Below are 27627 nucleotides of genomic sequence, written 5' to 3'. Positions count from 1 at the left end.
CTGTACTCACTACTGTTATCTCCAGCAATGAGGAGGGCACCTAGCACACAGTATGTGCTCAGTAAAGATATACCAACAAATTAATGAAAAATCCGTCAAAAACAAAGAAAATGCACTTCAATGATGTAACGTAAGTCAATGGGAAAGTTGAGTCCAATTTATAGACATCAATTTTTCACTTAGCCGAGCAAGCACACAGCTGTTATGTCCATGGGTAAACATTACCACCGATTGATTCGTTTGCTCATTTGTCCACTCATTCATTCATTTATCAGATATTTATTGAGACTGAACACCTGCTCTGTGCTAGAACCAAAGCTACATAAGACTCGGTCTCAGCTCTCAAGCAGCCCCCAGCCCCGTGGGGCAGACAGACCTTGAATGAACCCTCACAGCACTGGGTGGTAAAGGCAGCGACAGGGACTGTACAAAAGACCCAAGGGAGGGACATTGAAGTGGCCCAGCTTGGAGGAGGCTCAGGGAAGTCTTTAGCAAGGACGTAACACTTGAGCCCAGTGCTGAAAGCTGGGAAGCAGGTAGTCAGAGGGTGAGAGAACCTGTGTTTAGCTTCCTTTGCCCAGTGCTGGGCACACACAACAGGTGCTCCCTCACTGTGGGTTGTCAAATGAAGAGTGGCTCTCTGTAGGGGCGTAATCTATGTGGGGAGCTCCTTAGCTGAAAATCCCAGAGAGCTAGCAATCCAGTCCTCCTTGTTTTCCATGACGCTTCTCAATGTGCCCTATCCACTGGATCACTCATGGCGTCTGTAAAGTCGTAGTCCAGCCTCCCCACTTTACACACGGATATCCCTCCCCAGCCAGTCTCCCCTCTTCTTCACCTGTACAGGCTGGGCCACCCCTCAAGACCACCTTTCCCCCAAAGCTTCCAGGAGTCTACCTCTCCAAGGTCAGTCACCTTTCTTTTTTTTAATACATGCGTTCATCTTGTGTTTTCCAACCAGATTGTAGGCCCCTGAAGAGAGGGACAATCTGTTATTATTCTTTATCAGAGGACAAGGTGGTAGAGAGCAATGGTTCTCAAATGTTGCGTGCATCAGAATCACATAAGACTTGCCAAAATAGACGTCTAAACTCTACTTCCAGAATTTCAGATTTAGTAGATTTCTAACAAATTCCCAGGTGATGCTACTGGTCCAGGGACCACACTTTGAGAACCTCTGGTATGGGAAGCACACGGGTTCCAGACCCAACTGAACCCAAATTTCAATCTAGGCTATGCATCGCACTGGCTGTGTGAGCTGGGGCAAGTCCCTTAGCCTCTCTGGGCCTCAGTTTCCCAAGGACTCAATAATACTTTGCAGGGTTACAAGGGAACCCAGCTGGCAGCCAATGGATATCTAATAAATGTCTGCTAATTTACTGGCTAGTTGCCTCAGTTACAGACCTGAGCATCCATTCTTGAGCCAGGTTATTTCTCCTAATTAGGGGAGCAAGCAACACCTCAACACTCTCTCCCCAACCCTCTCCCGCCAAGGGCCTGACCAGCAGAAGAATTTGATTTGAATTCTCCAGCTCTGATGGAAAAGGTGATGCTTCTCTCCAAGCCGCGGGGCTCACTTTCCTTAAACAAAACTTCTCCAGACTCTCTCCTTTGCCCAAGCCCCAGATCACCCACATCATTCAATGATTACCTTTAAGGGCACACTTGATTATCCGAAAAGCTTAAAATGAAACATATTTACCAATTTGAATTTTTAATGTACTCATTTTAGCTAAAAATAGATGTCGACTATGTGGAGCTGAGGGGAGTACTTTAGCAATGTTTCCCTAGAGCACGTAAATGTTAGGTAGCGGCTGTGAGTCTGTCTCTCTTGTCCCCAACTCTCCCGGCTTCCTCTCCGGGTCTCCGCTTGTTTGAATGGAGAGGTCTTGCACTGCCCAAGCACCAGAGAGAAGGGTCTTCTTCCCTCCTCTCTGACGGAATCACGGTCGCAGGCGTGCCCCACACTTACTTCCAGGGATGAGCTGAGTTTCTCCTGCGCACAAGGAAGTCACCCATACATGTTAAATGCAGGCACAGGCTCAAGCAGCCAAGTCTAAATAAGGCCCGTGGACTGGCTGTGCAGACACCACTGCCAGACAAGTCCCCATGTGCTGACTCACAGCCCCTTCCAATTAGATCACTTTCAAAACCATTTTCTGTCTTGCTCATTTACCCCACCCCTGCCCCCGACTCACTCATTTCTCAGCAGGATGCCCCAAGTAGGAACCGGGTTCGCTACCTAATTTGCTGGAGGTCCTTGTGCAAGTGGGTTTTCCTCTTTGCCTTATTCTCACCTGTGTAATGACAAATATACCACCTGCCTTAAAGGGAGATGACGATCAAGCCAGTTAATGCAATAAAGGGCTTGGCACTTTGTTCTGGCCCACTTAAGTTCTAGGTAGGAACTCAATCAAGTATTAAAAATCAGTAAGTGTTGCAGAATTATTTACAATAGGGGCGCCTGGGTGGCACAGCGGTTAAGCGTCTGCCTTTGGCTCAGGGCGTGATCCCAGCGTTCTGGGATCGAGCCCCACATCAGGCTCCTCCGCTATGAGCCTGTTTCTTTCTCTCCCACTCCCCCTGCTTGTGTTCCCTCTCTCTCTAGCTGTCTCTCTATCTGTCAAATAAATAAATAAAATCTTAAAAAAAAAAAAGAATTATTTACAATAGCCAAGACATGGAAACAACCTAAGTGCCCATCAGCGTATGAATAGATAAAGAAAATGTGGTCTATACACACAATGGAATATCACTGGGCCATAAAAAGAAGGAAATCCTGCCCCTTGTGACAACCTGGATGAAACTTGAAGACATCAAACTAAATTAAATAAGTCAAAGAAAGGCAAGTACTGTATGACCTCACTTACACGTGGTATCTTAAAAAGCTGCATTCAGAAACAGAGAACACATGGGGGGTCCCCAGAGGTAGGGGATGGGGTGGGGGGTGGGGGAAGTGGGTGAAGGGGGTCAAAAGGTACAAACTGCCAGTTCTAAGAAAAATTAGTTTGGGGGATGTAATGTATAGCATAATGACTGTAGGTGACAATATTATACATCTGAAAGTTGCTGGGAGAGTAGGTCCTAAAAATTCTCATCACAAGGAAAAAAATTATAAATATGTGAGGTAATGGGTGTTAACTGAACCTATATAGTAATCATTTATATATATATGTATATATATATATAATCATTATGTTGTATCTTTAATGTGTATGATGTTATATGTCAATTAAACCACAATAAAACTGGGATGGGGGGAAGGGGGGAAGAAATCAGTGTCTTGGGATCTGCTGATCTGAAAATGGAAGAGCCTGCCATGAGGGGTAGTGTGCCAGGCTTTCTCACACATGTGGTCCACGAGGGGGATTTTTCTTCCTCCTTACAGTTGAGGGTCAGGGAGGATGGCTTGCCTCTGCTCAGGCCTGGTCAGGGGTAAGCTGGGACCTGAACTTCCCCAGCACGGAGTCCAGGTCCAGGAGCCACTGCTCAGGGGACAGGAGCTGAGATCTTTCTGGGGGGAGGGGAGGAAGCTACAACAGTTTGTCCAGCGGCACCCACCTCACCTGGCCTCAGCCCCAGCTCTGGCAGGGCCCTCAGGCCCAGGCAGCTGAAGCCTGCTGTGCCTGCCAGGGGCACCTGTCGGAGGGCCAGCCTGTGCCAGAAAGAGGTGTCCATTTTGTCTGAGGCCAGACGAAGGTTCTGCCTCAGGGCGGCCTCGGGTGCGGACAGGAGCAGGCCAGCACACCTTATGGGGTCCCTGTGCGGCTCACATGCAGTCATTCCCGTTTGTCGTTAATGGAAGTTGACCAAAGCAAATCTCTGCAGGGTCATTTGTGTGCCCCCTTCACCCACAGGAAGAGGCCCCAGTCCACAGGACCCCGGGCTCTCAAGTCCTCCCATTCGATGCCAGTGACTGATGCTATGACGGGGCTGTTCCTCTGGTCTCTAACACAGAGAAAAGGCAGAATGTGCAGATGGGCAGGGAGGACTCCCCAAAGGTCAGTCCTTTGGGGTCTGCACTCCCTCCTCAGGAGATAAATTCTCAGGGACAGAAGAATCCTCAGGAGCCCCAGCATCCCTTTGGGAAGTGGTTAACAGCACACTCTTTGGAGCCGAGCATAACTGGATTTGAATCCTTTCTCTACCAATTCCCAGCTATGTGATCTTGGGGGAAAATCTTCCGAGCCTCCGTTTTCTCTGCTAATGGTAACTGCTGGCAGTTACTCTGTGATTTAAAACAGGTGAAGTGTGTGGCAATTACTACGCATTCTCAACAAATGTTGGTGAAACAAAAGGGAGACAATCTTATTCTCTTTCCCTATTCCCCCTGCCCCCGACGCCATCTGTCCGGAAAGACAGCAGGTTTGAGGATGGTCAGCAGTTTAGGAAGGGAAATGAGGCATGCCTGAGAAACGCTGAGTGTGTATGCAAGCTGCAGGCAAATGCTGAATTGTTCTGGAAGAAATGAGGAGCATGTCTTTTCGGAAAGGCTGTGTGAAAGAAAGGAAGAGGAGACATAAGATGTACAAAAGGGACCAGACCTTTGAGGGTAAAGAAATGATGGAATTTCACTAAGTTCCTTCTGTGAGGTATGAGAATCATGTCTTTCCCTCTCCCCATGGAGAGTCCAGTAAAGCCTCCACTTCTACTCGTGCGTTGGGGAGCTGGGCCTTTTCGGGGTTGCAATGAGAGAGTAAGTTTGACTCCAAGTGGCCTCAAGGATATAGAGTAACCAGGCCATGCGTGGACTCACCCTTCTGGGTTAAGCTACTATACTGAGCGTGATCCTGGACCAAACCTTCAGTGGGCAAGAACAAGAACTTGATTGAATTTCTATTTCAAGCCCCCGCTCCACCAGGCGGGCAGAAAATGTTAACATGGGGCTTTCTTGAAGTTTCTTCCACACCTCCCCAGTTACGTGGTGCCAAGAGACTTGGGGAGGCTCCATCCAGTTTCTGCAGCAAACACCCATGCCAGTACAGCTGAGGTTCCAAGGCCTCTGTCACTCAGGTGGCCCGGCCCTGGGGCAAGGGAACTTCTCTTCAAAATAGTCCTGGTGTGGATTTTCTGGCACAACCTACACACAGCCTTTCCCTTGCTGGGTACCTTCCCCACCTCCTGCCCTGCCCAGTACACACAGGCACAGCAGGCAGGCAGGGAGAGTGGGCACAGGTTTGTTCTCGAGAACTCCCTCCCCTTCCCTCCTCTTGACAATAGAGCAGGGTGTAGACCGAAAAGGGAACATGAACTTTCCCTTCCAGGTTCCAGCCATCACAGTTTGTCTATAATTCAATTCTTTCTTTTTAGTGATTTTACAGTCTTCTAAGCTCCCCCTGGACACAGGCTTTGACACAGCAATCGTCTGCTTTCCACTTGGCCCCAGTTTCACAGTCACCTGCCTGAAGTGGGGGGGGGGGGGGCGGCTAGTGGAGAAGGCATCTTCTCGGGTCTATACAGATACGCCGACTTTATTCTCCATACTTGTTGCATAGTATGGATGATACCATAATTTTTGTTTTTGTTTGTTTTTAATCAGCTCACTGTTGATTGGGGTTATTAAAAGGGTTAATTTCTTGAACTACCACCCCACTCTATTATGTCACCGTTATCATCCTGATGACCCCCTCTGCCATGGTCACTGACACACCTGGCTAGCCAGATAAAGACAGAGCACAGGAGCACCTGGGTGGCTCAGTCAGTTAAGCCCCCAACTTTTGGTTTCCGCTCAGGTCAGGATTTCAGGGTCCTGGGATCAAGCCCCACCTCAGGCTCCAATCTCAGCCTGGAATCTGTTGTCTCCCTCTCCTTCTGCCCCTCCCCCTGCTCTCTCTCTCTCAAATAAATAAATAAATCTAAAAAAAAAAAAAAAAAAGGCAGAGCACTAAAGCCTGAACAACATGGGGCCAGAAGGGAGTTTTTCTGAAGGTTTGCTCCAACCCTTTCCCTGCACAAAGGAAGGGAGGAGCCCTGCCTGCGGCCACACCCACCCAGTAGACTCGTGGGCGCAAGAATCCAGGTCTCTGAGAGCCATCCCAGGTTTTCCATGTTGCCGGAGGAAGGCTGAGAATTCTCAAAGGGGGAATACCTTTGCTTGGAGCTAGCTTTTGGTGCCTGCCCCTCTTCTGGTCCCCTGCATCAGAAGCATGCTGGCTTGTCCAAAGTGGGAAAGCATGAGACCCAGCACCTCCCCACAGAGACACGTGTAGCTCTGTGTCTCCTGTTGTAGAAATAAATGGTTTCATGCTACACAGGCTGCTCCGTATCTATGCCTTGGACATCTTTCCATGTCAGGATATATAACCCTACTTTATTCTCCGTCCTATCTCATTATTCCACAGTATGGATATTACCGTGTTTTTTGTTGGGTTTGTTTTAACCAGCCCACTACTGATGAACATTTGAATTGTTTCCAAGATTATAATACGTGCTACAGCAGAAGTCCTTCCATGCCTCCTTGTGCACCTGACTCCACACTTTCCAAAATAACTCTAGCACCCACATGGTGGGCAGTGTAATGAGTATCCTCTCTATAAAGCTAGGTATAGGAATGTTGGAATTTGGTCACAGTCACATGGCAGGTTTGCACTAGAGATAGCAAACATGGTGCTCCCTCCAGTCTCCAGACCTCACACTCTTAGTCCCAGCTGATGGTCCCTTAAGTCCTTTACACGTGGGTCCAGCTTGGGTTGAACCTGGCCTTTTGTTTATGTCAAATGTCCTGGAAGAGCAAAGTGCGTGGGTTGGGCCAAGCTGAATGTCAAGGAAAGGAGACACCATTAGATGAGCTGCAGTGACTAAGGGTGTCCCAGGTGTGGGCCCCCAGAGAATGAAGTGCCTGGACTATCTTCCTGGTTTACAAGGCATATTGATACCTCGGATTTCATTTCACTCCTCTGGGGTGTGTATGATTATCTTCCTCATTTAGGAAGGAGGAACTTGATGCCCAGAATAATAACTTGTCCCACATCACACAAACTCGTAGTGGTAGAGCCAGGATTGGGGACTTTTCTTTTAAAATACATAGATTATCACCACTAAGAGGAAAAATAGCATTCCTGAAAGTGTGAAAACTGAAATTGCTGCTACAAAAATAAAATGGCAGCCTCGCGGAAAGTCTGAAGAAAAAACTTGGAACAACAACAAAACTTAAAAAGAAAAATCGTATTAGGGGACCGTGGGCACATCGTCTCATCTCTCTGAGCCGCGGTCGTCTCGTTCTTACAGAAAGAGGATGGATGGTAAGAACAGTGGCACTAACTCGGCGGCGGTGGCTATCGCACCCCGCGCTCTGCTCCGCGGCCGCAGCCGTTTCCGTTTCTGAGCGCCCCCTGCAGACTTGCCTTCGAACATACATATTTCATGGGGCTATAATCACAGCAAACACACAATTTTGTTTCCTCGTTTTTCACCTGACATTATCTCATAACTTTTTCCCACTTGTCTACACGGATTCAGCAATCACCTTTGCAGAGGCTGTATCACCCAGATTGATTAACTCCCGCCGCTGGTGCTGGACAATTTACTGCCACCACGTTTTCATTATTTTGGCGGATACTGGAGGAAACATCTTGCGGCTTCAAAGACATTCCGGAGTCAGAGACTAAAAGAGGCCTTCGGACCCTGAGCTCCGCTCTCCCCAGGCTGTTCACCCAACCCCACCTGTCCTTTGCCAGAGTGCCTGGTTCTGCTCTCCCCTCTCCCAGAACCTGAGGCAGAGCTGAGACCTTGCCTGACAGCATCCTGTAAAGGCTAGGAGCCTCAAAGCAGCCTCAGAACAGGCTCTGAGAAGCTCCTAGGGAAATGGGCAGAAAAGAGCTTCCCTTGGTGTCCCCCTATTCCTCCTGAGAACATGTGTATTTATTCTCTATATCCCTAACTCAAGGCATTCTTCTAAAATCCCGTTTTCCCTTCTTTCTTCGGATGTAAACTTTTTTTTTCTTGGCCAGGGACCTGTGAGAATGTCTCCAAAGGTGTAAGAGTTCATTACATTATCTTTATAATTCCATCAGGTCCTTCCACTCCTCAATCCTGTTGGTATCAGATTAAGAATACAGCTGAGGGTGGTGTTCTCTTTTTCCACCCCTCCTGGCTGCCTCCCATTGCTTTTCCTGGATTTAATTCCCTAAGTGCCTCTTTTTCAGCCTTGGGAAGGGACCCATTCTACCCATTCAGCTGGAATGGGTCGCTGGAATGTTCGAATGTATTAGAGGCATGCCTGAGGGAAATGGGTGGGGGGTGAAAGAGGGGATCTGAGGAGTTGGGTTCAGTTATGCTTCCCCACTTGTTGGCGGTGAGACCTTGAATCAGTCAGGTAACCTCCCTGAGCCTCGACTGCCTCATCAGAAATACGGGAGAAATTATAACCTGTACTTAGCGGGAGTGTTGAGAGATCCCCTTTGTGAAAGCGCTGGATACACCGCAAAGCACCTATGAGCGCTCCGCGCGTGGGACCACTTTTGAAAAATATGCCAAGTGTTCCCCAAGGGAATGATCTTCACTGCTTTTCTTATCCATGTGGGGTGAGGGCTTGCTCCACTCTGCCCGCACTAGGACCCTCTGATCTAACGACACCCACCCTCGCCAAGCCAGTGAGCCCACTTCTCCGCCCCGAGGCAGTGAGCTCGCCCTCCAGATCGGGACCCACTCGGACCCTCCTGTCTTCTGTCCACCGCCTCCCACGCAGACTCGAGCATGTCCACCCACCCAGTCTGCCTTCCGTCTCTCCTCCAGCACACGCGCTCAGCGGGGCACTCAAAGCACCCCCAAGCACAGCTGGGCGCGCGGGCCGCCACAGCTGGAACGCGGGGGCCCGGCGCGGCCCGGCCCCTCCGGCTCCCGGCCGCCCCCCCACCCCCCGCGGGCCGGGCAGGTAGTGGAGCGAGGGCGGGGTGTGGGGGGAGCGGGAGCGCCGGCGGGGCGGGGCGGGGCCGCGGGGGTGGGGCGGGGGCCTGACTGCCGGGCCGGGCGCCGAGCGGCGAGGGACAGAGGCGCGGGAGGCGCGTGGAGCCAGCCGCAGCCGCAGCCGCAGCCGCAGCCCGAGCCCGCGCCCGCGCCGCCATGCCCTTGGCCTTCTGCGGCAGCGAGAACCACTCGGCCGCCTACCGGGTGGACCAGGGCGTCCTCAACAACGGTTGCTTCGTGGACGCGCTCAACGTGGTGCCGCACGTCTTCCTGCTCTTCATCACTTTCCCCATCCTCTTCATCGGTGAGCGCGCCGGGAGCGGGGGAGGAGGGGAGGGCACAGGCGGGGAGGGAGGAGGAAGAGGAGGCGCCGCGCGCCGCCCTGCTCTCTGTCCCCCTCCGGCCCCGCGACCGCCGCTCGCCTCCCTCCCGGGGTCCCCTGCTCTGTGTTCTACCCCGCGGTCCCCGCACTCGCACCCCCGCCCATCCCCTCACCCCGAGGTGCCCCCGAACCCACACCAAACACAGCGGACGCTCTGGACCCAGGGAACCCGCAAGTTTTCTACCGCAGAGCCAAAGCTGAAATGGAGAACCGGAAAAGGGCAGGTTTCTGCAGGCACTGGAAAGGTCGGGAGGGTCTCGGGCTGTACCCCCAGGAGTGCTGTGTAGGGAGCCAGGACACCCTTCCCCCAAGGCACCCTTCCTGTCAGCCGAAGCTGGGCCCAGGAGGAGCGCAGCCTGGCCTCAGAAGCCGGGACGGAGGCCCCGTGCACCCCTGTGTTTCCCGGGGCTGAGCCAGACAATGGTCAGTAGCTCCTCACGTCCCGCGCGCCCTGGGCGAGAAGAGGCGGGAACTAGGGCCTTGGTCCCCTTCCTCTGCTACCCCACCTGGGTCAGCGTCCCTGCCTGAAAGCCGTCTGCAAAGTTGGGCACCCCTGTCAGGACCATCCGACATGCCTCTTCCCTGGGGTCCCCTCATCTGTCTTTCAGACCTTGCATCTTCCAAGCCGGCTAGAGCTCTGTCAACTCATAGGGTGGTCCCTGGCTCTGCAAAACTTGTTAATTCACTCTAATTAAGAAAAAAAACAACAACAGATTTTAAAATTCTTATTCAGCTTTTGGGAAGAAAGGAAAGATTGTCACAAAATTAAAAGGGGAAGGACGCTGCCCAGGCAGAGATGCTAGTAGTTACTGGCAAGGATAAACAATTAGAAATTGGGAGGAAGCCTGTGTAACTTATGCTTATATGTGTATCAAAAATTGTACCAATACTTCCACTTCTGTTCTCAAACAAATGGTTTACTCACACGATAATTTGTTGCACGAGAGGTCTGCGTAGAAAGTGAGTACTTGCGTAGGTGGGCCTGGATGGTTCCAGGCTTCAAGCTTGGACACTTGGGTCGCAGGCACCAGACCCAGGAGTTCTCATGCACAGGCGTACAAATGGCTACACTCCCCACGGTGGACCCTATACCTAAGCACCCTCCTGGGGTTCATGCACCCCTTCCTGGAGAGCCAAGCATCCCCCTCTTCCTGTGTCTCGTTGCAGGATGGGGCAGCCAAAGCTCCAAGGTGCACATTCACCACAGCACGTGGCTCCACTTCCCCGGGCACAACCTGCGCTGGATCCTGACCTTCATGCTGCTCTTTGTCCTGGTGTGTGAAATCGCCGAGGGCATCCTGTCTGATGGGTGAGTGCCTCAGGAGGGTCGGTCGACCCCAGGGTGCTTCCTGGAAGGCCAGGGGAGACCCCAGCTCACCTGCGTTCCACGAAGCAGTAACGTTTGCTCGTAAATCCAGCAACTGTTGACCCAGCATGTCCCGTGTGCCAGGCTGTCTGTGCTCGGTGCTGGACGCAGGTGAGACCCGGGCCCTGGCCTCAGTGCAGCAGGGCAGAGGGAATACGGATCTCATGCCAAGACCCAGTGAAACAATCCTAGAACTTCTTAGGGTGCCCCAGCTCCGGGAGTTACCTTCTTGGAAAGAATAAAAACCACTCTTGCTTAAGACCTTTCCTTGGTTCCCAGTTGTTTTCAGGGTCCCAGGTACTCAGCCTGGCATCTGGGGTCCTCACAGTCAGCCCCCCCCCCCCACCGTCTCTAGCCTCATTGCCAAGGCCTCCCCTCACCCATCTTTCCTCTGGGCCTCACAGCACACTTTTCACACCCCTGCCACCGCACACATCATACCGTATTTAAAGTTTACGTTTATTTACAAAACTCTCTCCCCCTGAGTGAGAAAGGCCTCAGAGTTGGGTTTTATTCATCTTTGTCTTTATAGCACAAGGCACACAACAAAGCTCCATAGACATTTATTGGCTCTGTAAGAGCATACGTGAAATAATGGTCCAAGCAAGAACTCTGGTGGGGGGAGATAGGAAGGCAGGGCTGGCCAAGCTTCATGGTTGAGGGGGCTTCTGAGCTGAGTCTGGATGGATGACAAGGGTTCTGACAGCAGAGGAGGTGTCCAGAGAGGGAGGGCCAGGAAGGCAGGAGGGAGGAGGAATAAAGGCACGGGAAGGAAAGCAGGTTGGAGTGGGGACGGTTCCTGGGGGCTAGAGCATGAAACACATGCAGGGGAGTGATGGGGGCCCTGTAGATGGGGTTGGGGGCATCTCTAGAAGGGCTTCGAATGCCAGGCTGTGTCTGGGTTGGATTTTGTCCGCAGTTTGGAACAGAAGAGACCCATGGTCTGTGCAGCATGACGGGGTGTCCAGGGCAGGCTGGAGGCAGGCAGAGGCAGGAGGTAGAAACAGCACTTAGGAGCTGATTGCAGTAGTCTAGGTGAGAGATAACTGCAGCCGGAAACGACGTGTCAGCAGTGGAGGTGCGGAGGACGAGGAGACAAAGCCGCCATCTCACGGAGGAAGGCTCAGTGACTGCCTGGGTGAGGGGGTGGGGGGGGGTGGAGGGCATTTGGCTAACATATCCGAGATCCAGCCACTCTGAGCAGGAATCAGACTATGCCCAGATTCCACTCCCGCCAGCTGGCCAGAGGGGGATGGGATCCCCCCGCCCACACACACTACCTCAGCCTCCCACCGCCAGTGTCCCTGCTTGCTGCTCCAGCAGTAATCTCTGCAACAACTGCTTGCTTGGGGCTCCTGCTGCTTATCCAAGTCCCCCAGACCAGCAAGAAAACCAGAGTGCATGCTGCCACATAACTAGCAGGTGACAAGTCCACCTCCCACCCCCATCTGGACACCCCTTCCCTAAAGCAGCACAAACGCTCAAAAGGGAAAGGGTGTCTAGGAGTCCTTAGGCCAGAAATTCTCCCTGAGTTAGAATTAGTGGGGTGGCAGAGAGGAAAGCACCCTGCCGTGGAGAAGGTAGAGCTGGCTCATCTGCTGGGCTTCTGCTGCCTACCAGCTCTAGGACTTTGGACCAGCCACTCAGGCTTTCTGGGCCTTACTTTCTCTACCTGTGAAGTGATCTCATCATCATCCGTGCCTTGCCCGCTTCACAGGGCCATGGAGGATGAAATTAGAGCACAGACGGGGTGCAGAAAGAGAATGGCAGAGCCCTGGGCAGATAGAACATTCCCAGAACGTGGGAGACTGGAATGAATCAGGTCAGGGACTCCCTCCTGGGGAGGGGGCTGCAACTGTATCCCATATCTCCCCCAGCTCAGTGCCGACTGCAATTTCCTCCCCAGCAGGGAGGTTGGCTCTTGAACTGGACACTTGTCACCTGGTCTTTGTTGGCCTCCATCTGCAGGGACACACCCCTGGGCAGACAAGAATGAAGAAAGGGCATAGGAAGGGAGCAGACAGGAAGAGAAGGCACAGATCCTGCCCTTTGGCACCCCCAGCCCTCCCTGGCCTGGGTGCGCAGACCTACTTGGAAGTGTAAGGGCAGGAGGCAGTGGGGGCTAGTTAAAGCAGTGGTCTTCAAACTCTAGCCTGGTTTAGGATAAGCCTCATTTAGTGATTAAGGCATCTTAAAATTTATAGGTTTCCTCTCTTCCTTTGGGTATTATTTTTGTGTGATGCTCTGAATTTAGAACAACCAAAGCAGTACAAGTTAGAGAGGAAACACTGTTTTTAGCAATGTAACTAGAATGTTTTCCTAGATCACCATACACTGGAAAAAGCCCGTACCTAAAACTTTTACCTAATATCTAACCTAATTTAGTGCATATTATTCCGTAAAACATCTGAGGTCTATTTTGTTAAGTCATGTCATGAAATATTTATTTCAATTCTGGTTATTCTTCATCTTATTTAATTATATCAAATGTTTATCATTTCTACCTCCTATTGCAAAACATGAATTTATTCAGACTTATGATATAATATTTAAGATGTCACTTAAAAATGTGTGAGGGAGTATAGAGTTTTTAAAAAACTTACTTCAAGGAGTACAAAGACAGGAGTTTTGAAGACCCCCACACAGGGTGTTGGCTGCTCCCAGTGACCCCCACTAGTGACTGATTGCCTTGCACCTCCTGTATAAGTCTTTTGCTGAGAATATCCACCAATTAAGGTTCAAAGAATATCATCATTTACGGTCTCATTTAACAAGAAATTTAGAGGTTGCCTCTCTAGTTGGTTTGGGGACTTAGTGATGTCATCAGGGACCCAGCCTCTTCCCATCTTTCTGTGTGTCTGCCGTATCTTTCCCCATGGTTGCAAGATGGCTGCCTAGCTCCAGGTATCACTTAGGAAGGAAGGCAAGGGCAAAGGAGACATGCTCCCACATGCCCCTTCTTTATGCAGGATATCATCCTCTGCAGGCTTCCCTTTGCATCTCATTGGCCGGAATTGAATTATATGGGCGCCCTTCGATCAGTCACCGGCAAAGGGGTGTGGAATTTCACGGCTGCTTGAACCAATCACCATCATTCCCTAGGGCTGGGCACATTGCTGCTAGAACAAACTTATTCTCTTAGCAAATCAGAAGGGGAACATGTTATCTGATAAACAGCCCGTAATGCCTCTACACCTATATGCTAGGGCCCCCACATGGCTCTCCCCATGTCCTCCCTCCTTCTCTGTTGAACTTTTGTTCACCCTTCAAAGTCCGGCCTGGTGCCACCTCCCCTGTGCAGTTTTCCTTAGTTGCCTACCTGCTCCTTGTGCTCCCAGCCTTCGGTCCATCTGCAATATCACCTCCTTTGAAGCCTAGTTAGACAGTTAGCTCAAGCATGGCTGCCCCTCCTTACTGCCAGCTCCTTGAGGGACGCCCCAGGGCAGGGATGCTTGGCATGCTGGATAGAAGGAGCGATGCAAGCAAGGACATCCCTGAGGCGGGAGATTGGAGGGGGGCCTTCTGCGAATGGAGGGGGTCCCAAAATGGCTTCAGCAGGAAGAGAAGGCTGGGCAGTGCTGAAAAAGTGGTTTGAGGCCATATCACCTGGACCTTTGGTCCCAGTCCGAGCAATGTGAGTTTCGTTTTCTGTAGGAAACTATAAATGAGGAGACTAAGAGTACCAACTTCATGGGATTTCATGAAGATTAAGTGAGTTCCTATATATCACGTGCTTAGAACAGTGCCTGGCACAGGGTAAATGCTCAATAAATATTGATTACCAGTGTTGTCATTACACCACCTGGGGCCAGGTGCCAGGGCTGACTTACACTGCTCATGGGAAGTGAGGCTGTCACTGAGAGAGTTGTGGTGGGCAGGCCCCTGTACTGCTCAAGGGACCCCAGGGACAGAAACCCAGCGGTGTTCACTCCCAGAGAGGTGGTCCCAGGGTGGAGGCTCTGCAGCTGAGACTGCCAAGGCCGGCTTCCCCATGTCGGGTTCTGTAAGCACGAACCCAGAAGAGAAGGCCGTGAGTTCCAAAGTCTGGACACTGAGCCCACATCGCATCATCGTGTGGACTCCTGGACCCCTAACTAGTGGGCATGCTTGCGGTATGTTGTGCATGTGATCCAGAGGCCCTACTGTGTGCTGAGCCCTACGCACGGGGCCTGGGCTGTTCTGTTAGGGGACTTGGCACATCTACCTCCAATCTCTCTCTCTTTCTCTCTCCCTCTCCCCCATCTCAGGGTGACCGAATCCCGCCATCTCCACCTGTACATGCCAGCTGGGATGGCGTTCATGGCCGCTGTCACCTCCGTGGTCTACTATCACAACATCGAGACCTCCAACTTCCCCAAGCTGCTGATAGGTAGGGGCGTGGGAGGGGTAGGAGAGGGATAGTTACCCTCATTCGTTCCTCCGGATAAGGTTTACTGAGCATTTACTCTGTTCCAGACACTGTTCTAGGTAGCTAGAGGTTCAGAAGTGGGGAAGAAAAAAATCCCTGCCTTCTGGTGGGAGAACACCAGCAAGCAAAGACAGCGAATAAACAAATAGGTAGAAAAGATGTTATAAAGAAAATAAAGCCGGTCAAGGCTTTGAGAGTGATGGCAAAGTCGCTATCTATAGAGGGCGGTCAGGAAGATCTCAGAGTGAGCGTGCGTTTATTTCAGTGAAGAATTTTCCATGCTTTGGAACAGCAAGTGCAAAGGCCTTCTGGTAGGAACGAATTTGGCAAATGGGCCAGTGTGGGCAAAGCCGAGAAAGGGGAAGGATGGTAGGAGATGAAGTCAGGAGCCAGCAGAGGAACAGGGAAGATGCCTAGGCTTTGGGTGTGAGTGCCTGGGCAGAGAGTGGTAGTAATAATGGGCATGGCAAAGGAGCGTGGGTCGGGATTTGGGGAGTTGGCGGTGGGGAGGTGGGTTGGGACATGTGGAATTTGAGACAACCAACTCAAGTGCCAAGTGGGCAGTTAGAGAAATGAGGCAGGCACATGGGGGAGGTCAGGACTGGAGACAGACATTCAGAGGTCAGGGGCTTATAGGTGGCATCGAAAGCTTGAGCCTGGCTGAGGTCGCCTGGAGAGAGAAGAGAAAGACCCCAGGACTAGAGCCTGTAATCTGTGAGCATTTAGAAAGATTCAAAAAGGAGTGGCTACTTAGACCTCCTGACCCTGTGTGGCTGGGGTCCAGGCAGAAACACCAGCAATGAACGTTGATGTTTACTGAGCACGTAGTGTGTGCCAGGCGTGGTGCTAAGCTCCGCGCGTGCACTATCTCCCTGGATCTCCACAATCTCCACATTGGGACCATTGCTATCCCCATCCTACAGATGTGGACACTGAACTCAGAGAGGTCATAAAGAACAACAGCAAGCATCCGTTTAACACTTGCTATGTGTCAGGCATGCCCCTAAGCATTTTACACATATTAACTCCTTTAATCCTTACAACAACATTATGAGTTCGATATCACACCTATGTCCTTTACACAATAGGAAACTAAGACCCAGAGGGTAAGTGTTTTACACTAGTCTCCCCAACTAGTCAAGGGGCAGAGCCAGGTTTAGATCCCAGGAGTCTGGCACCCAAGCAGGCTCTTAACCGCTTCTGAGACTGTGCGTCTAAGGGTCTTCAGACTGCTTGGGCCAAAGGTCTAAATCTGGAGGTCTGCCTCTGTGTTTGGCTCCGTCTGCGTGTCTAAGGTCAGGGCTGTACTTCTGGCTGTCGGGCTGTGGTCAGACTGTGTATCATTAAGTCAGGCTATGATTTTTAGGAGTCACAACATCTAATTGACGTCTGGAGTCTGGAATACTGTGCTAAGCCAGAGACAGCTCAGTGTCGTGAGCAGGCGGAAGGGATTTGGGTGAAGCGATGAGAGTGTGGCTGGGGAACTAGGGAGCAGCAAGTTGAGAGAGAGAAAGGATTGGTGCAGACATCAGAGAGCCTCCCTCTCCTGAAATTTCTGCAGCAGCTCCTCCTGTACAGAGAACCCCTATGAACCCCAGGACCTGGCTGACCAGTGCCCCTAGAAACATCCTGTCTGGGCATCTGGCACGTTCATTTTCTCATTCTCCGGAAAGCACGTAATGTTCTTTCTTTAAAGCACAAATTACCACCCACAGATGGACCATTCTTTCTCCAAAGAATAAGGACTAACTCCCTCCATTCCCCTTTGTTAGAGCTTTGCTCTGCAGAGCCAGAAATTCTGGAACAGGTAAAAGCAGAGACGATGCACCCTATGAACTGAAGGGATTGAGGGCCGTGGGTATTGGGGGACTGCTGGCCCTCTGAGAAGACTCCTGTCTGGTCACAGGGCCAGAGTCCTGGAGAAAGGTGAACCCTGATGTGGCTTACATTGTCCCACAAAATAACCTTGGTCCCGAGGCCCCAGAAGAGATCAAGGAAATGTTCTGTGAAGAAGTCACATTTGAGCTGGGAACTGAAGGATAGGTAAGAGGAACTACTGAGAGAAGGGAGAAGAGAATGTTGCAGGTAGAAGGAACAGCATGCACAAAGGCCCTCAGGCAGGAGAAGCATGTTAGGAAATCTGGAAGAAAACCAGGGGCTGGAATGCAGAGAGCAGAAGAGGGCTGAACTTTGAAACCTGGAGTGGCAGACGGGGACCGTACCAGTCAGAGCCCCAACGGCCACACCATAAGCACTGATTTTTATCCCATGGGCTTTGAGGATTAGGGTGTTTGTGTGTGTGTGTGTGTGTGTGTGTGTGTGTGTGTGTGTGTGTGACTTATACATAACATAAAATGTACCATTTTAACCACTTTTAAATGCACAGTTCAGTGCCATTAAATACATTCACATTTTTGTGCAACCATAACCACCATCCTTCCAAACTACCCATCTCCAAAACTTGTCATCTTCCCAGACTGAAACTCTGTGTCCGCCAAACAATAACTCCTTGTTCTCCTCTCTCCCCTCAACCCCTAAAAACTACCATTCTACTTCCTGTCTCTATGAGCGCGACTACTCTAGGTGCCTTATATAAACGAAATCATACACTATTTTGTCCTTTTGTCACTGGCTTATTTCACTTAATCTGGTGCCCTTGAGGGTCCCCCGTGTTGTAGCATGTGTGAGAACATCCTCTCTTTTTAAGGCTGAGTACTATTCCATTGTATGGCTCTACTGCATTTCGCTTATCCATTCATCCATCAGTGGTCCCGTGGGTTTCTTCCGCCTTTTGGCTCTTGTGAATAATGCTGTAAGAACATGGGTGCATGAGAATATATTTGATCAGATTTATTGCTTTATAGAGGCTAGACTGGAGGCGGGCAAGAGGGAAAGTGGGGAAACCATGGGAAGCCTCTCAACGGGAGATAAGATGGCGGCCCCCCAAGAGATAGGATGGTGACCCAGCCGGCCCAGGTGTTTAGGAGGTAAAGGAGACAGAACTCGGTAATAGGTGGGTTGTGGGGAAGGGAAAGCACGACACAGGGGTAAGAGGAATTCAGAGCCTGAACCTCACCAGCAGCCCCTGTGTCATACCACCATGCGTTTCTGCCTTTCTCTCAGTCAAGCGCTAAGCTTTGGTTGAGGGCTGCTATGTCTGGCAGTGGGGAAATGACCCTGGGGCTCAGTCTTGGGTCTACCACTAACTCCCTGCGTGACCTTGGACATGACACTCGGCCTCTGTGTGCCTCAGTTTCTCTATCTGGACAGGAATAATAAGTCCCTGCCTATGTCACAAGGTTGTTATAAAGAGCAAATCAAGCCACATCTGTTAGGACTCTTGTAAGGTATATTATCAAGTCTGGGCCCCCGTAGGTGACCCTCATGAAGGGCCAAAGAGGTGGACGCTTGGGTTCTGTCGGGCAGTGTAGGCATGGAGGCAGCGTGCTGGCCTCCAGCTGTGTGATCCTTGTGACCTGGGGACCAGACCAAGCTTGAGGAGATTATCGTCCCAGTCCTGAGCCAGAGGCAGGCAGACCCTTCTGCCCTCTATCCTAATGCCCTCACCCAGGGACCTGAGAGAGGGCATTCGTCCCTCCCTGGGCAAGTGCACCATCTTGGCCTAGTTCCTAGCCCAGACCGAGCCTGGGGCAGACCCCAGCTTTGGTCTCCAAGAGATGCCCTGGCATTCATGTGACCAGGCCCACCTGGGGATGGAGGACAGGGTGAAGGTGTCTCCTTCTCTATGGTCCCACTAAAGAGGAGCTCTAGGGAATTTAGGCTGACCTTGTCTGCATATGGCTCTAGGGAGCCAGGGGGAAGGAGCCCCCCTCGCTAAAACGTCTCCTAAAGGGGGACTAGTTATTGCTGCTTTCTCTTGCTGCCAGCTAGCAGTGGTTATTAGCAGGTGGTGGTGGTGAGAATTTAGAGATTAGCTTCTGACATTTATGGTCCCGGGTCTGAAATCTGGAGATGATAGCAGTATTAACAGCTAATGTGTAAAGAGCACCTACTGTGTGCCAGACCTACTGTGCCAAATGCTTTCCCTACATTGCTCACAACAACCTTGGAGGAAGTGCTGTTTTTATCTCCATTTTATGGGTGAAGAGACTGAGGCCCAGATGGGTTAAATGACTACCAGCAGTCACATAGCTGTAAAAGCACAGGGTCTGAGCCCAGATATATCCGGCCGCAGGGCCCTGCCCTAACCGCCGTACTCACTGCCTCACCAAACTGTGCCTTACCTGTCTGTATCCCCCAGCCCCCCAGGCTCCACGAGGAGCATCATTGTGCTGTCGTGGGCTCGACTGGGCGCACCCAAGCTTGCAGTGAGCTTGGGCAGGTCACATCCTCTTTGGGGCCCCGGTTGTCTCATCTATAAAATGAAAGAGCAGATTGAAGAACCTTTAAGATCTTCCCAGCTTGGAAATCCCACAATCAAACCGTTATGGGATGGAGCCTCCGGACATGGGCTCCCGTCAGGCTGGCCCAGTTCCGCCACTTGACCGATCCGTTACCCAAGCCTGGCTTCCTTCGTCTCTTCAGTCAGGTGGTGGCAGTTCTCCCCTCACAAGGTGATTGTAAGGAATAAGTGAGATAATACTTAAAGTGCTTACTTGGCACAGCGCCCACAACTTAGTTCAACTGAAAAAATAATTTGTTAATTACTGTAAGGGGAAATTTGGCTGACCAGCTTGACTTACAAGATTATGAATGTTTCGCACATACCCATCATGAACGTTTCAATGTACGTACACCATCTCAAAATTACACACCTACAGATTCACACACAGTCCTTTACTCAGCAATGTGCACTCACACCCATCACGTTGGCTCGTTCACTCACACACACGCCTCCTCCCTGACACACTTCTTTTCTCCCCTTCTCTCCCACACCCTTGCACACACATGAGTGCATACGCGTGCGAACCCACACACACGTGCTCTCGCCTGCAGCCCTGCTAGTCTACTGGACCCTGGCCTTCATCACCAAGACCATCAAGTTCGTCAAGTTCTATGACCACTCCATCGGCTTCTCACAGCTGCGCTTCTGCCTCACGGGGCTGCTGGTGATCCTCTACGGACTGCTGCTGCTCGTGGAGGTCAATGTCATCAGGGTGAGGGTAAGCAGGCCACTCCTGGGCCACCCCAGCACCCACCTCTGGACACACCTGGGCCAGGGTGGGGCTTCCGATCAGTGTCCTGCCCCTGGGTGTGGGCCCCACCCCGCTACTCAGCCGAGCCCTAGAAAGAGTCAGACTCTCTCTGCTGCCCCCAAAGGGGAATGGAGACCAGTGGGAGAGGTTCAAGAGGAACGTTCCATCTGGTCCAGCTGCCCTCTCCCCCAAGCTCCCAGAGGGAATGGAAGTGATAGGAAGTGTTAGCCAAGGTTGAAAGATCAGAGAGGGAAAAGAGCTTCAAGTACTGGCTTCTCTGAGCTCTGTTGTTGTAGTTGTTGTTGTTGTTGTTGTTGTTGTTTTGGGGGAGGGGAGTTATTTTAATGGATTCATATAGTTACTCACATACCTGAATGAGTAAATGTGGCTGCACACGTGTCTTTTGTCTTGTTTCATTACCATTTTTGCTTGCCCCCTTTCCCTCTCTCCCCTCTCCCTACGCGACGCTCCCCGGACCTTTCCTTCCGCAGGTAACCCGGATTAGCAAACTCGTGTGCCCTTCCACTCTTGGTTTTATTAATAGAATACCATATATTTGTATCTATTTGAGGTTCTTTTTTCTCAACACGTATAAGAGTAAAGCTTTTTCTTCTCAATATTCATTTTATAAAAATAGGATCATATTATACACAGTTTTCTGCATCTTGTTTTTCTCACCCACCAGATCTCTCTTGGGACCCCCTCCAAGTCTGGTATGGCTAATTTAGTTTTCTCAATGGCTGCATAATATTCCGTCATGTAGATGAGCAGTAATTTCTTCAGCCATTACCCAATCGATGGCCCTTCACTTCATTGCCAAGTTTCTGCCTTCCCAAATAATGGTGTATTAAACAGACTTATATCTTTATGTATCGCTGCTTTTATTTCTGTGGGAGAGAGTCCAAGGAGTGGAGCTGCTAGTTCAAAGGGTCTGTGTATTTTAAATTTCAATCAGTATTGCAGATTGCCTTCCAGAAAGACTATAATCTACCAGTAAGGCATCAGAAAATCCTCTTCCTGCCTCCAACGAGCAATGGGGCCAGCCCCATTGGGGTGATGAGTGTGAAGTGCTCGTTACTTGAATTTGCATTTTGCTGACACCCCTGTTTTAGTTGGTGATGTACAGGGTACAAAGGCCAACTACATTCCCTGCCTCCACTGACCCTCACAGCACCCCTGGGATGCGACTACCACCCACTTTTTAGACAGGGGAACTTTTTAGATGAGAGTTGTCCAAAGACACCTTGCTAGTAAGTGGAAGAGGCAGGATTTGAGCCAAGGTTTGCATGACTCCATGTTCTGCAAACCCAACATGAAACATGGTCATGTCGTTAGGTCTGTGATACATGGGATGGTATATGGGAGATTCTGCTCTTCCCCAATCCAACTTCAACCCAATCCAACCCAGCCAAGGGGATTCACTGTAGACTTCAAGGAAGAGTTATAAGTCAGGAGGCCCTGGCACTGGTAGCCAACAGGTGCAAAGTGATCCTTCTCCTGGGAATAGGCAAGAGATGGCCCCATATGTTAAAGGACAGGGTCAAGGATGGGAAGTCACAACCCCAGATCTTTCTTGGGGCAAAGTGGAGAGGGGTGAGAAGTTGCATTTACCTGTCCCCAGTGACCTGTGTGTCCCGCAGAGATATATCTTCTTCAAGTCACCAAGGGAGGTGAAGCCCCCTGAGGACCTACAGGACTTGGGGGTGCGCTTCCTGCAGCCCTTCGTGAACCTGCTGTCCAAAGGCACCTACTGGTGGATGAATGCTTTCATCAAGACTGCCCACAAGAAGCCCATTGATCTCCGAGCCATTGGGAAGCTGCCTATTGCCATGAGGGCCCTCACCAACTACCAGCGGCTCTGTGAGGCCTTCGACACCCAAGCGGTCAGTGGGGGCCCTGCCACACCGTCCATTCCCCTCCCTCCAGGTCAGAGTCACAGACGGGGACCTTAGAAGGCATCAGGTCAAACCCCTGGTAGGGATGCCCTAAGTCACACAGTGAACCGGGGACAAGTCCAGTAGTAAAGATTCATAGGGCAGTCACAGCTAGAACAGCCCTTACAATTTAGGTCATCTGAGCTAACACCCTCATTGTCCGGAGGGGGAAACTGAGGCCCTGAGAAAGGAAGTGACCCCACCGAAGTCCCTCATGTCCCATGTTCTTCCTTCTAGAGCTCAGTGACTAGAAAGGTGGGAATTTTCACCCATTTTAAAGGGGGGCATTTAGTGGCCTGATACTTCCAAGAACTCTACAAGCTGAGCCGGGCAGGGGTCTCCCTACCGCACTGCCATGGAAATGGAGGCCCCTGCCCAGAGCCGGGCCACAGAGGTAGGTGGAGAACCAGTCTCCCAGCTCCCAGCCCTGTGTTCCTCCACTGCCTCTGCGCTAGCACAGTGGGGAGACACTGAGGCAGATGCAGTCGCAGGTGGTGACAAATGAGGGTGCCCCATGCCACTTCCTCATTGCAGTGCTGTGCTCATCACATCGTCCTTGACCGGCTATGTGACCTTGATCGAGCACCTGGCCTCGGTTTTCCCATCTGGACCATGTTGGTGCTGATAGGGCCCACCTAACTGTGCACTTGGCGACCCCGTGATTTCTTCCTGGAGTTCACCTGTTTGCAGCAAATGTGGCCACTGGGTTTCCCCAGGCAGCAGGAGCCAGGGACTCCCTGGGAGGCCGGGCCCTGCCGCGAACGGGCCCTCGGCCCTTTCTGACCTGGCCGTGGGCTCTCTCTGGGCAGCAGAAGGACTCGCAGAGCACGCAGGGGGCCCGGGCCATTTGGCAGGCGCTCTGCCACGCCTTCGGGAGACGCCTGGTCCTCAGCAGCACTTTCCGCATCTTGGCCGACCTGCTGGGCTTCGCCGGGCCACTGTGCATCTTCGGCATTGTGGATCACCTTGGGAAGGAGAACCGCGTCTCCCAGCCCAAGGTAGGCCGCCCCAAGGGGAGAGCAGAGCACCCTTTGGGAGATTGTCCCTTGGACATGAGAATGTGCGAGAGGCCAACATGTGTGCACTTTGGCTGCACGGGGTCAGCTCCCCACACTGGCACAAAGCCCTTGGCAGTATCTCCCTCTAGAACCCTCTGCATCCGGTTAGCAGAAATGCCAGGAGGCAAGCTGGTGCCCCAGGAAGATTTATGGCGCCGTGCTCGCCTCACCATGCCGTCACTGCCATAATACCTCTCCCAGGTGTTAGTCATTCAGAAAGTTGTAGGAAGTGCACTTGTTTGCCCAGCGTCTACGGCCTCTCTGACGTGTTGGGTATGTTGGCTTTCGTTTACGTCAATAACCTCTCACGGCTGTCTTCTTCTGTCTGTATATTGTGGCATCCAAGGTTCCACAGGTGAGTCTTGGAGGCTGCTATTGGGGGTGAGGGGGAGGGAAACCTCCATGGGTTTCTCCCCCCAATTCCAGATTTCACTCAAAGACTCCCCTGTTTTATCAGTATGTTAGACTCTCCCATTAAAAATTTTTTGACGAAAGGACTCCATGTCTTAAGTACTTGAAACTCATGGGACTGGATGATATCTAATGGCCTTCGCAGCTTTCAAGGTGCTACAGACCGAAATCTGTTGGACCAAAGAGGCAGGACATCTTTCTGGGGGTTTATTTTCCCTGCTTTGGGCAGTAGCATCCACTCTGGGGTTGGGGGTGGGGTACTGAATTCCTTCATCTGTTTCTTTGCCGCCACTTAGGTTCAGATGGTCACAAAATGGAAAACTTTTCACCTCTAACAAGACTCAGAGTTTTATTTTCCCAGCAGGAATATCATTATAAACTTTTAACCAGAAACAGTCCGAAAATGATGCTGAGAATTGCTAATTAGGGATCTTAATGATTTATGACACTCCCTTGTGTCACACTACTCATCTCATTGGCTCTAAGATCGCCGAGAGCATTTAATCCTCCGGTGGTTTATATTAATTTTTCCCAGGGGTAGAATTAATCCGCTGAGCACTTCTGGTCAGGAATACGAGACATTCCAAGTCTGTCTGATTTATTCAGCAAACACTTATTGAACCCTACTGTGTGCCAGGCCCAGGTTGGCTATGGGAATCGAGAGGCAGTGGTTATGATGGGGCCTATTAACTATAATAACAACCACGCACCGACCACCTAACACGTGCCTGGCTGCTTGTGGGAGTTACCCATGTGCCGTCTCATTTCTTGCCTAACACAACCTTTTAGGGTAAGTACTTTTTTTTTGGTAATAGCTCTGTTGGGCTATAATTCACATACCATACAACTCCCGAGGTAGATATTTTATCCCCATTTTACAGATGAGGGACTTCAGGCACAGAGAGGTTAAGTAACTTTCCCTAGGGTTTCTCAGCTCCTTTGCGACAGAGTCGGGATCTGAATGCAAGTCTCTTTCACTCCCGAGTGTGGGTGCTTAGGACTGTCATGCTAAATTGACTTACTATCATCAAGTCAGCACCTCTGGCTGCAACGATTGTGAAATCCACTGGAGGAGAGAAATCTAAATAAAAGATTTTTCTACTGTGTGTTCAACACTGCTATTACGGGGTATATACGGAGAACTGTGGGAAGAGGAAGTGACTAACTCAGCCAGTGGTCATGGACAGCTTCATAAAGGAACAAGTATTTGATTGGGGCCTTGACATAGGAGTAGGAGCTAGCCAGGCTCACATGGGCAGACTTCTAGTTCAACAAGGACGTGAGGACTCTTCTTGCCTATTTAGACCCTGATGGCTTTTGCGGCCTTCTCTGGCTTTTGAGCCTCTGAACTGTACTTGGCCTCAAGAGAGGAAAGGGCGGCTTCTCTTGTCTACAACAGTGTCACCTTCAGTTCTAGTCTGACCTTAGAGGATTCCAGAATATTCTACATTGATAATCCCACGGCAGCAAGAGCCCGGTGCTAGTATCAGGAGGGAAGCGACACTGGCCGGAGCCCTTCTCAGCTTGTGCTCACCGTTGTCTTCTTCCTGTGTCTCCCAGAACTCTGGTGGGATTCTCCTAGAGAGAGAACTCTGAGGCAGGATGTGCCGAAGAGGTAGGGAGGACAACACTTGGAGTTGTAGTTCATCTGAACGTCTCTTTTCTCTTTATTTATCTACCAACGCAGGGATTTACTGCCCTCTCATTGGAATGCTCTTGTCCTGGTTCTTTGTCAGTCCATAAATCCCCGAGGCAGATGGCTCTGCCTCAGTGGCAGCAGGCCTTATCAGATTTAATATTTGTTTCCTGCAGCCCAAATGCAATCAGCAAATTACAGACACTGAAACGAGAGGTGAAAGTAAATATAAGTCTCCAGTGTCAGCAACAAAGAATCCTCAATCGTGTGGTTGCCTGGGATATGACTTACTTCTCATTTGGGCTTCTGGCTGCAGAAAATGGGGGAAAGGGGTCGTTTACTGAGGTCCTTTGGTTCATCCCCCTGCCTCCCAGCAGCTCTCACCCAGAGAGACGGGTGGTGTTCTGGTCTTTATGAACGGAAGAGGAAGTTCTCCGTGAACAACCCTCTGTGAGAAAGCCCTTCTTTGGGCTCAGGCTCCATCCCTGCGGCTGCAGGCTGCACAGCGGGGCGCCATTGTTTACTTCATTGTCAGGCCCTTCCTGTCCTCTCTTCCCTCTCCAGGACACTAACAGTTGGCAAGAATCACACTGCCCTTGGCATCCGCGAGGACAAACATTATTTCTTCTTTAATTCCACGCTCCTGTCTCCTCTGTCACTCCCCAGGGAAAGCTGGGACCCAGGCTGGGTGCAGCCCATGACCTCTCTCTCTCCAGCCCCCTCTCCCACCTAACCCCCACCCACAATCTGTCACCTGCCATAGACGCCACTGATCTGGCTGCAGGGCCAGGGACCTGGATTCATAAAAAACTGCCAAGCTCTGCTCTAGGCTGTCAGCTGAGCAGAGAAAGAACAGTATGGGTTTGGTCTGAGGGCCAAAGCTCCCAACAGCCACTAACTTCAGAGGGGAAACGGGTGTGGGTTCGTGAGTGTGTATGTGTTTGTTTCTGAATGAGTTCTCCTGGGAACTGTTTCTAATTCTGTATGTATGTCCTTCTGTTTGTCCTGTGTCTCTTGGTTTATCTTTCTCCATGTGTGTCTATGTCTTCATTTGGGTACGCGTATTTGTAGCTATCACTGTGGGTGACTGCGGAAATTGATATGCATTTCTGTGACTTTGTGATGTCAGTGTGTGGGTTGGTCTCTTCATGACAATGCCCACGCAGCTGCTCTGGCCTGGCATGCCTCCCTTAATCTCACTAGCGCCTCTCCACCCCCAAGACTCAGCTCAGATGTCGCCTCCTCTAGGAAGACTCCCTCTGGTTGGATGAGATGCCCCTCCTCTGTGCTCCCATAATATCCTGGACTTGCACCATCCAACACCCTTGGTCTCTTTCCCAGGTCGACCCTGAGTCCCCTAAGACAGGAACTGCATTATTTGCCCTCCTTGTGCCCAGCACCCAGCTCCATGCCTGACACCCAGGAGACACAGGAGACATGATACTTCAGGGAATCATACAGAAGTTACCACCTGCTGAATGCTTATGCTTACTAGATATTTTTACCTGCATTATTGCACGGAATTCTCGCAACAATTCTCTGGGTAGAAACCCTTCCTGGCCTCATTTTACAGTGAGGAAACTGAGGCTCAGGGAGATTGAGGTACTTACAAAAGGACACAGTGGCTCGTATATAACAAGTCAGGACTCAAACTCAGATATGGCTAACCTCTAAGTCCAGGCTCTAAACCACCATGTTAAATGGTTAGAGAAGGATGGGTGGGTACGTTGGTCCATGAGTGATCAAAGATGGTTGTCATCGTTTTTTCCCAGAGCCTTCCAGGGCTAGGACCTATGAGCAATTGGCCTTCTGGCTCCTGCCCAAATAAGAAGCAAAAGCCCACGTGATCCCTGTCCATTAAGCTCTAGAGAACAGGGGAAGGGGGCCTTTCCAGTCATACCTCTGGCCAGGCAGGGGCAATGGGAGTCAAAACAGTAGAGTCAAGAGTCCTAGTTTCTAGTGGGGAAACCCCTGGAAACCAACAGTTTCTTCCCTGAGAGCTTGTGAAAGTGTTAGACTATGGCGTCTGATCTTCTGAAGCGTTTAACTCTCATGTCCAGTTGTAGGTCCTTGGTCTTTTCTCTCCAGCCTTCAAGGTGCTGGGCAGGGTCTGTGCCCTCACACCCATTTAGAGCTTCCCAGGGCCTGCCTTCCTTGGGCAGGACCCCGGGTCTCTTTGGCTAGTCTAGGACCCACTCCTTAATAAAAACTTAGCTCTTCTGGTCTCCATCTCTTTTAAGCTGTCTCTTTGAAGAGAGATCCAATAACGTCCCAATGACTTAGACCTGCAGGGAGATTTTCATTTTAAGAGTCCACAAAGTTCTTGATCCAAAGAAATATAGTTTCTGACAATAGCGTGTGTGTTGTTGGGG

At 50.9% G+C, this 27627-nt stretch overlaps 1 protein-coding gene across 1 annotated transcript in view; it reads left to right on the top strand.

Annotated features, from left to right (window-relative positions):
• Positions 1–9051: 9051 nt before the first annotated feature.
• The window catches only part of ABCC8 (ATP binding cassette subfamily C member 8), a 73517-nt gene continuing 54941 nt past the window's right edge, over positions 9052–27627 (top strand). The window contains exons 1-6 of the mRNA XM_045796603.2: positions 9052–9208; positions 10454–10595; positions 14900–15021; positions 20017–20183; positions 21857–22099; positions 22960–23148. Coding sequence (XP_045652559.1) covers positions 9061–9208; positions 10454–10595; positions 14900–15021; positions 20017–20183; positions 21857–22099; positions 22960–23148 — 1011 coding nt within the window. The 5' untranslated portion in view covers positions 9052–9060. The remainder of the gene's footprint in view (positions 9209–10453; positions 10596–14899; positions 15022–20016; positions 20184–21856; positions 22100–22959; positions 23149–27627) is intronic.

This window comes from Ursus americanus, chromosome 24 (assembly GCF_024610735.1).
Source record: "Ursus americanus isolate L20-20 chromosome 24, mUrsAme1.1.p, whole genome shotgun sequence".
In the NCBI taxonomy this organism is placed as follows: Eukaryota; Metazoa; Chordata; class Mammalia; order Carnivora; family Ursidae; genus Ursus; species Ursus americanus.
The sequence above is the reverse complement of the archived record's forward strand: the minus strand, read 5'-3'. Positions and strand labels throughout refer to the sequence as shown.